The sequence below is a fragment of the Carlito syrichta genome, unplaced genomic scaffold (assembly GCF_000164805.1).
Source record: "Carlito syrichta isolate Samal-C Ts95f unplaced genomic scaffold, Tarsius_syrichta-2.0.1 Scaffold39610, whole genome shotgun sequence".
Lineage (NCBI taxonomy): Eukaryota > Metazoa > Chordata > Mammalia > Primates > Tarsiidae > Carlito > Carlito syrichta.
The window spans coordinates 532,959-541,257 of NW_006983706.1; the positions used below are offsets into that span (position 1 = coordinate 532,959).

At 40.6% G+C, this 8,299-nt stretch overlaps 1 protein-coding gene across 2 annotated transcripts in view; it reads right to left on the reverse strand.

Annotated features, from left to right (window-relative positions):
• The window catches only part of RAPGEF5 (Rap guanine nucleotide exchange factor 5), a 192,144-nt gene that overhangs the window by 96,577 nt on the left and 87,268 nt on the right, over nucleotides 1–8,299 (reverse strand). For both annotated transcript variants that reach the window (XM_021719215.1, XM_008047898.1), the window contains exon 8: nucleotides 5,847–5,972. In XM_021719215.1, coding sequence (XP_021574890.1) covers nucleotides 5,847–5,972 — 126 coding nt within the window. The remainder of the gene's footprint in view (nucleotides 1–5,846; nucleotides 5,973–8,299) is intronic.

Consider the following 8,299-nt stretch of genomic DNA (forward strand, 5'->3'; position numbering starts at 1 on the left):
ATCTTTTTTGAGTTGGAGTCTCACTCCGTCATCCAGGCTGGAGTGCAGTGGCACACTCACAACCACCCCAGTGTCAACCTGCTGGGATCCAGCGATCCTTCACCTCAGCCCTCCAAGGAGCCGGAACTACAGGCATGCACTACCACGCCCGGTTCATTTTTTTATTTACTGTAGAGATGAGGTCTCGCCAAGTTGCCCGGGCTGGTCTTGAACCTGTGGGCTCAAGCAATCCACTCGCCTCAGCCTCCCAAAGTGCTGGGATTATAGGCTGAGCCACCAAGCCTGGCCTGCCGTTGGTATTTCTAATCTACAATTTAATGTGCTACAAAGCAGAAGCTTCACTTCAGGAAAAATGCAGGTTCAGTTTTCTGGTAAATAGTGCAGATGTATTCCAGAAAACAGAACCCACATCTAGACATATACTTTACTGCAACTGTTTTACTGAAACTAAAATGTGAACAGTTTATACACTTTTCAAATCTAAGACAAGCCCCTAATGAAGCAAAGTACTTAGCATTCCCTTTCCTTTTTCCCTCCCCCACATCCACCACCACCACCCCTTCCTGCACATTCACTCCATCTCTTTCCTCCAGGGCTGCCCTCTTTGTCCTTCTTTCTTAGGACTGTGGTGATCCTGGTCATCTTGACTTCCTGGCCTCCCGTCAGTCCTCACCCCTGTGATGATGGCTGAGGGCAGACATACTCCAGAGGCAACCAGGCTTGAGTCCATTCCCAGTCCAAGTCTGCTTCATCACACAACAGCTTCAGCCTTCTCGTCAGTCAGACCACAATAGTATCATTTACCTCCCAAAGCCCTGCCTCAACCCGCTTTTTGATGAAAGGTAACAAAGCCAGGTACTCAATGGGACCTCATTATTTCTAGAATGAAGTAAAACTTCCCAGCTCTCAAAATCCTCCACATTCTGGTCCTAGTCTCATTTCTCACTAAGTCCTCCTTCTCCTGTCTCCTCTCCCACCCCCAACTCCTGGTACTCTGGCAACATAAAATGGTTTCAGATTTCTGAAAATCATCGTGTATTTGACATCTTTGTACATTTTCTAATGCTGTTCTCCCCACTAGGGATGCTTTTCTTTCATTTGAATTGTTTAAATCCAACCCCAAACCAACTTCCAAGTCCAGGTCAACTCTGCCTCCACCATAAGAGAGAATCCTTTCCCCAGGTGTCAAATTTTCTTCCAACACTTTTGTATATCTCTCTTGAGATTCTCATCACTGCCTCCTTGTAATCTTAGTTACTCCACTCCTGTCAATGTCTTCTCTCTACAACTAGACTATACTTCTTGAGGGGAGGAGCTCCCATAGTTACTTTGGACCTATTATAGCATCAGCTTCGATGAAAGCTTAGTGAATGAATGAATGATGATGCATAGTCCAGAATAACAGTATAGTGACACCAACACAAACTGCATAGAGCAGGGGAGCAACCCTGAAAACCTAGTTAATTCTAAAGAAGGCACACACATCAGTGCAGTAAATGCCAAGCTTTGGCCAAGTAAGTTAGTTACTTTGAGGGCTACCAGAGAGTCTCTCCACTTAGAATATTTTCAAGAGTCTGGTCTAAGAGAAAAGTTTATGTAGCCCCATACCGTTAGCCAGAATCTTCATCTAACAATTTGTTAATGAGATAAATACTAACATCTCAGACACCTAAAACATACTGCAGAAAAACAAAGTGAAATAAATGATTTATGAAGCTTTTTGGCAAAATGACCAATCATTCCAGAGATAAACAGAGCATTCCTATGTCTATCATTATATCAAAGAAACCTTAATAAAAATGTAAAAACTGTAAATATAAAGTAGCACACACATCCCTCATTATCAGTCATCAAATCCTGCCAATTTTACTGTCTAAGTGACTCTCAACATTGACTGCCTTCTTGGTTCCCATAGTCACTGCCCCGGCTCAGGCTGACATCTCTCACCTGATTCACAATAGCTTTCTAAGGCTTCTCTCCAACATTTCCCTCTTCCTCACTCACATTTTCCTCTAAACCAATGCCAGAGAGATCTTACAAAGGCCACATCTCATTATGCTACTTCCCTTCTTAGGAGACTTTCCTTTGCCAGAAAGGCAAGTTCAAACTCCTTAGAGTGGCTCACCAGGTCTTTTACAACCGAATTTTAGCCTTCCTTCCAGTCTACCCCTTTCCATTCCCCACGAATCACCCAGAATTCTAATCGTGTGTCTTCCTGCTGGTCCCTCTGCCTAAAATGCTGCCCCTGCCTTTCTCTATGACCACTAGTCATCCTTCAGGGTCAAGCTCAAAAGTACCCATTTGGTTGTACATGCCCTCTTCCTCTCTTGATAAAATCACAGAACTACAACTAGAAAATACAGTGCCTACATAAGAGGTGACTTCCTTCAAGAACTAATGACTAAATGTTAATCCTACTGCCATAAGGCTTAGAAGACATAGCCCATTTCTGCCCTCTTCTAAAAGTCCTCACATAATAATTTTCAGCACTTAGGAATGAGTGCTTGCTAATTTTACCTACAGCTAGTTAGCAGAAAATAGAAAAACTGCTTTCCGAGAAACCTGTGATAATTATACATTTAACTCTTTTAATTTCAGAAACACCTTGGCAAAAGCACAGAGTAAAGTGTTTCTCTAATGGCATGCATTTGTAATCACAGCATGAACCAGCTTAAGACAATATTAGAAATGCCTGCTCAGAAAGTTCTAATCCCCTTCAATTTGTAACAAGATGTACTAGCAACAAAGTCTTTATTCTATCAGATTTATGTCTTTCCCTATGCAGTGGCTCTTCAAATTAGCTTTTTCTTTGGCACATATGTGGCATTCTAGAACTGGAAAAGCAATACAGTTTAGTAAAATGAATGACTCAATAGGAAGCTTGGATTCTACTCAAATTTTATCACTGTCTGCATAACTAACTTTAGCCTGGGCATGGTAGATGAGGTCGATGAAGCATTTTAAAATCATAAAAGAAAGGAAATCTGTAACTCCAGGGTTTGGTCATCATTGTTAAAACAAGAAGAGGAAACCTGCAGACCTAGGTTTACATTAAGTAAACTGCAATTTCCTCTGTCCTGTGTTGTAACTGGGTTTCCATGCACAAGAGCAGGCTTCCAAGCTATTGAAAAGAAAAGGCGGGAAAACGAAACTGCTGCACCAGTCTGGTGGACACTGTGAGCTCAAAGGGTCCGCAAAGACATAAACACACCAAATGCTCAAGACACACAAGACCAAAATGAACCATCAAGTGGTTTTTATTCCTAGTAAATTATTGTCAAATGTGTAAGCACCTAGTACCAAATAACTCATTTAGTGGAGTACTACATCAATGTCAGTCTTGAGAGTTTACTGGTTCACCTGGTGTCATCTTGCAGAAGGGAGAGCACAGAATGGCTTAGCTTATGTTTATCATTAAGAAAGAGAGATCCTTAATAGTCGCCTGTCCTTACTCGAAGCTTCACAGGAGAGTCTATGTAGAAAAAGTCCTAATACCAATGTTTGTTTATGCGCTATCTTTCCTCTCAGAAGCACAAATATTTCGGGGCCATCGATGCATCATCACATGACATTTATGTAAGAAGTCAAAAATCTTCGTGTTCTATTTTATACATGAAATGATGGATTGAAGGTAATAGCAAATAATCATAAGCAAATTTGCAAATCCTCAACCACTAAATTTCTGTCTCATGTTAAAAGTCTTTATAATTATCAGTACCAATTCAGATTTCCATAGTTACATATTTGTATGATATTATAATGACTGGCTGTAACTATTTATAATATCCTAGATTCAACTAATTATAAGACAGACAGACAACACAGGTGTCTTTTTTTTTTTTTTTTTTTAGTTGGAGTCTCACTCTTTCACCTAGGTTGGAGGGCAGTGGCACGCTCCGGGTCACCCAGCCCTGCTGGGCTCAGGCGATCCTTCTGCCACCATGCCCAGACTAGGTGTCTTTTTAATAAGCACAAAATTGTCTGTGGGCTAAAGCTGATGGTTTCTAACTTTGGTGAAGTGATGCGCTACTGTTTGATTTTGAAAGATCTTGCTGTATCTCAAGTTGTTATTGGTTTTCTGCATCTAATCTGCAATCAATTGTAAGATACAACATTCACTTTAAGAACCACTGGACACTGGAGGCTGAGCATGGTGGCTCTAGCCTTTAATCCTAGCACTTTGGGAAGCCAAGGTGAGGGGATTGATTGCCTGAGCCCACAGGTTCGAGACCAGCCTGGGCAACTTGGCGAGACCTCATCTCTACAATAAATCAAAAATCAGTGGTAGTACACGCCTGTAGTTCTGGTTACTTGAAAGGCTGAGGTGGAAGGATTGCCAGAGCCCAGCAGGTGAACGCTGGGATGGCCATGAGCGTGCTGCTGCACTCCAGCTTGGATGACAAAGTGAGACTCCAACTCAAAAAAAAAAAAGAACCACTGGGAAAGAAAAATGCTCACAATTAAACTATGACATGTTTTCATGTCATCAATTATTAAGACTCGGGGGGAACTATATATCTTGAAATCGATAAAACTATGGCATATGAAAATGATTATTTTCCTAATTAAAATGAATCAAAATAAATATCTTTTTGAGAAATTGAAGCTGCACACTAGGATATTTCAAATATCCTAAGGACACAGCAGAGGTTAGCAGTTAGTCTATGATACAGTCCACCTTCAGGGTGCTTTAAACAACTTGAACAAACTGCTACACTTCTCAACAGTACCTAGCAAAGTGGAGGCACCTGAGACCTCCATCCACACTTAAAATCAATAGTCACCCCTGAAATTCAATCACCATTCAATCACAAGGCTTTGAAACTGCCTAATTATCCTCCCCCTTGAGACTCCAACTGTTCCAATTCGATGTCTCGCTGCTAGAAATGTGCCGTGCTATTAAACTAAACAGCCAGCCAGCCCTGAACACCTCACCTCCTCTCCTCCTCAGTAAAACCCTGCCATTTGTATTGACAGACTTGGAGCAGAAAAAGCATGAAACAACTTTTTCCCCTTGGAAAGGGTTGAAAATAACATTCCAAGGAAAAATTAAAGAGAAAGACATGTTTATAAGCACAGAGGAATTTTCCCCTTCTTGAGCAACCCTGAACAGTGCAGCACTGAGAGTGAAGTCGTATAAGCAACAACAAAAACTCAACAGATGACAATGTGTGGCAGAAGAAAGTGGTGCCATTGTCTTCCAGCATGACGGCAGCATTCTCACTTCTAAGGCTTAATCTGAATAACTGCTTTCAGGAGGACCAGGCAGAACGTCCCTTTCCTCCAGTGTTAACTGCATCCAAACAATAGAACTCTTGTTGGAACACAAGCCTTCATAAGATACTGGGAAAACTCCCTTTTGACCCTCCCACTTGATGAGAGCGTCTATAATCCGTTCTTCTGTTCTTATCTATTTCTAGCGATTTAGGATACATTCACTTGGCAACTAGATCCATCTCTGTACTAAACATAAAAGTGCATCAAAATATTCTTTCAAAATTCATATTCTCCAGATTATCTGATGGGGCAAAATTTCCAAAGTCAAGCTTGAAAGCCATTAAACCAGGATCATAAACAGACATGCATTCATATTCACTTAAATATATTCTCATATTTCTATGTGATTTACTTTTGAGAAGAGCTCTCTTGTAAATCCAGTGTCACAAGCTGCTTGCTTAGAGCGATGAGCAGCTGTCATATTTACTAAGGAGGATGCTCTTGGGGAAAATAAAACCCCCAAACCTACAGAATTAAAAATAAAATATTCTTTCCTTCAAGCATACAACCAGGCAGACACATTTTCCATCCCTTCAAACCTGCATCCCTGAGAGGCAAAAAAGACTTACGTGTTCAGACTTCTCCTGTTCTTTTTTGTCCGACTGCAAAAACTGATAGTTTTCTCTCGCCAGCTTCTGGACCAGTTCAATTCGTCCGATATCATCTCTCTCCTGAAGCTTGCACATCACCCCTGCCTTAAGAGTTGGAGAAAAAGCGAAGATATACTTAAATCCACAGTCCCAGGACATGACACCACTGTGAAGTTCAACTTAGAATAAGCTCATCTTTTCCATTGCCTGAATTAAATCATGGTCTTGGTAGAATATTTTGCCTTTCCAAAATTGAAATTATATTATTTTAATCTAGGAGGGCCATGCCAGAAGACTCAGAGTTGAGACAGCTTATTAGCCTACTTAAAAGGGTGAAGGGCACAGCAAACTAAATCATTTGCTCCTAAGTGTGCGCCTGATATGCCCCTGTTTGTTTGTTCCTGACAGCCTGTTTCCTGTTACATAAGCAGAGCCTAGCAAGAGGTTAAAAACTCATGGGAAAGTTAGCCAGGAACCACGCTGGCAAAAGGGTGAAGTGATACCGAGCCCTAAAAATAACAGTATACAACCTCCCAATTCTCTTGCTCCACCAGATCATTCCATATACAAATATACACAGTTAGCAAGAAGATCACAAGATAATTTTTTTTTTCACAACTGGAAAATTACTATGGGGCAGACGTTAGCAAAATACCCCAATATTGCATGAAAGATGGTGAAATATTTTACTAAAAGAAATTAGGAAAAAAAAAAAAAGCTTAAAACTTCATTCATCAGGGTTTGGAAATGATCCAGAAAACATCATATTTTTTTATTAGGTTAAAGTATTTAAATAATAATGAGAAGGGAGGTGAATTTAGAATTTAAAAACTGTTCATTCTAACACAAAAATTAATTAGGCACTGTTTCTGTTCAAATTCTTTCCAAAATGGTTCATACTGACATACCAAGACATGATCTAATAAAGAAATCTGAAGTTATACTTGGCAGGAGCAGTCAAAACTATGGAATCTTTGCTTTATCCAACACAAGCTACAGGATTTGAATATACTTAATAACATGACCAAATATGGGGGACGGGGCTAACAGGGGATCCATACTTCATGGCCTTAACCATTTATGCCAAAGATACCCATGTTGTTGAGTGGGCATCAGAGAAATGAAACCAACCATGTACAACAGTGACTAAATCTTTATTCCCAAGGGCAGTGGCATCTCTTGATCTAGTAATTTGTCCAACGAGGAAGGAAACAAACAAAAAATACCTTCAAGTGGCGCAAATCATAGACTCCCAGAGGACAGCAAGTGGAACTCCTCCACCAAGTCAGAAATTTATTTTTACAACATCCCTTACAAGTAGTTTTCCAGTTCCTTTTTACAGTTTCCTTGGACAGGGACTGCAGTTTATCTTAAGACAGTCTGTGCTCTGTTGCGTAGCCAGGATTGTTGGAAAGTCCCTTAACAAACTGGACAATACTCTGAAATCACTTACCGTCAACCCAGGACTAGTTTTGCATTTTAAAGTCAGGGTAACTAGAGCTATTCTTTACCAATATGAAAGTCTTTCAAATATGTAAATATTTATTATACTCTCCTTTTAGTTTTCTCCAGATATAAATCCCTAGTTCCTTAAATTATTATTTGTTTATTCATTCACTCAACAGATTTCATTTGAGTAACAATCTATTATAGGTTTTGGGCGTATATTAGTGAACAGCAACAACAAAGTCCCTCCTGTCGTGAAGCTTACATTCAACAGAGAATGCAGATTATATAACATACTGGTGTCAAATACCAGGTAGTAACATATGACAGGAAGGAAAATAAAGCTGGTAAGGGGACAGAAAGCATCATTAAGGTTAAAATGTCAGGGAAGGGTTTTCTGAAAACTAAAAGGACATTTGAATGGAGACCTGAAGGAAAGGGGAAGGAGGTGACCTGGACAGCCAGAAGGAAGTGTGCTTCAGGTGGGGGGAATGGCAAGTGCAAGGGCCCTGAGGCTCAGCTGTGTCCAGGATGGTCAAGGATGAATAAGAGAACAACATGGCTAGGAAAGAGTAGATGAGGGGGAGACCAGGGGGACTAGTCAGACAGAGGATACAGAGTCCCATCACATAGTTTCCTTACTGATTGTAGGGGAGTTTGGATTCCTTTTTGAATGAGATAGAAATCATTTGGAAGGTTTTGAACAGAGGCTTGGCATAATATGATTTACATTTCAGCAGGATGACTGTGTGTCCTTGGTTGGATGGGGGAGGTAGTTGAAGCTAGAAGACCAGTTAGGAGACTGGTTTTCACACAAGAGATGGTTCATATCTTGCAGCAGAGGTGGAGACGGTAAGAAGTGTTTCTAACCGCTGGATATATTTCAAAAGTAGGGACAGCAGGTTTTGCTGTTTGAGAGTCTCCAAAACATTTGGCCTGAGCAACTAGAAGGATGGAGTTGTCATTTACTAAGCTTGGAAAGACTG